The 280-nt window shown below is 62.1% G+C and overlaps 1 protein-coding gene across 1 annotated transcript in view; it reads left to right on the forward strand.

Moving 5' to 3' along the window:
• SNED1 (sushi, nidogen and EGF like domains 1) overlaps positions 1 to 280 on the forward strand; it is a 58,932-nt gene that overhangs the window by 46,235 nt on the left and 12,417 nt on the right. The window contains exon 26 of the mRNA XM_025045434.1: positions 13 to 177. Within this exon, the coding sequence (XP_024901202.1) occupies positions 13 to 177 (165 nt within the window). The remainder of the gene's footprint in view (positions 1 to 12; positions 178 to 280) is intronic.

Raw genomic sequence — 280 nt, forward strand, 5'->3', positions numbered from 1 at the left:
GTGCGCGCTTCTGCCGCCAGCTCCCGCGCCAGGCCACCCAGCAGGGCCCGGGGCACAGAGCTCCGTGGGGTGACCCTGACGACTCTCCGGACAGCTTCTCAGAGCTTGTGGACGGCAGAGGACGAGTGAGTGCCAAGTTCGCTGGCTCGCCTGGCAAATCGGTCACCGTGAGATCACGTGAGTGCCTCGGCCAACCCTAATGGCGTCGCTGTTACTCATTCAGGCTTCGTCGCCAGAATGATGAGGCTCAAGACCCCTAAAACCTGAGTTGAAAGACACC

This window comes from Pteropus alecto, unplaced genomic scaffold, assembly GCF_000325575.1.
Source record: "Pteropus alecto unplaced genomic scaffold, ASM32557v1 scaffold143, whole genome shotgun sequence".
NCBI classification, from domain to species: domain Eukaryota; kingdom Metazoa; phylum Chordata; class Mammalia; order Chiroptera; family Pteropodidae; genus Pteropus; species Pteropus alecto.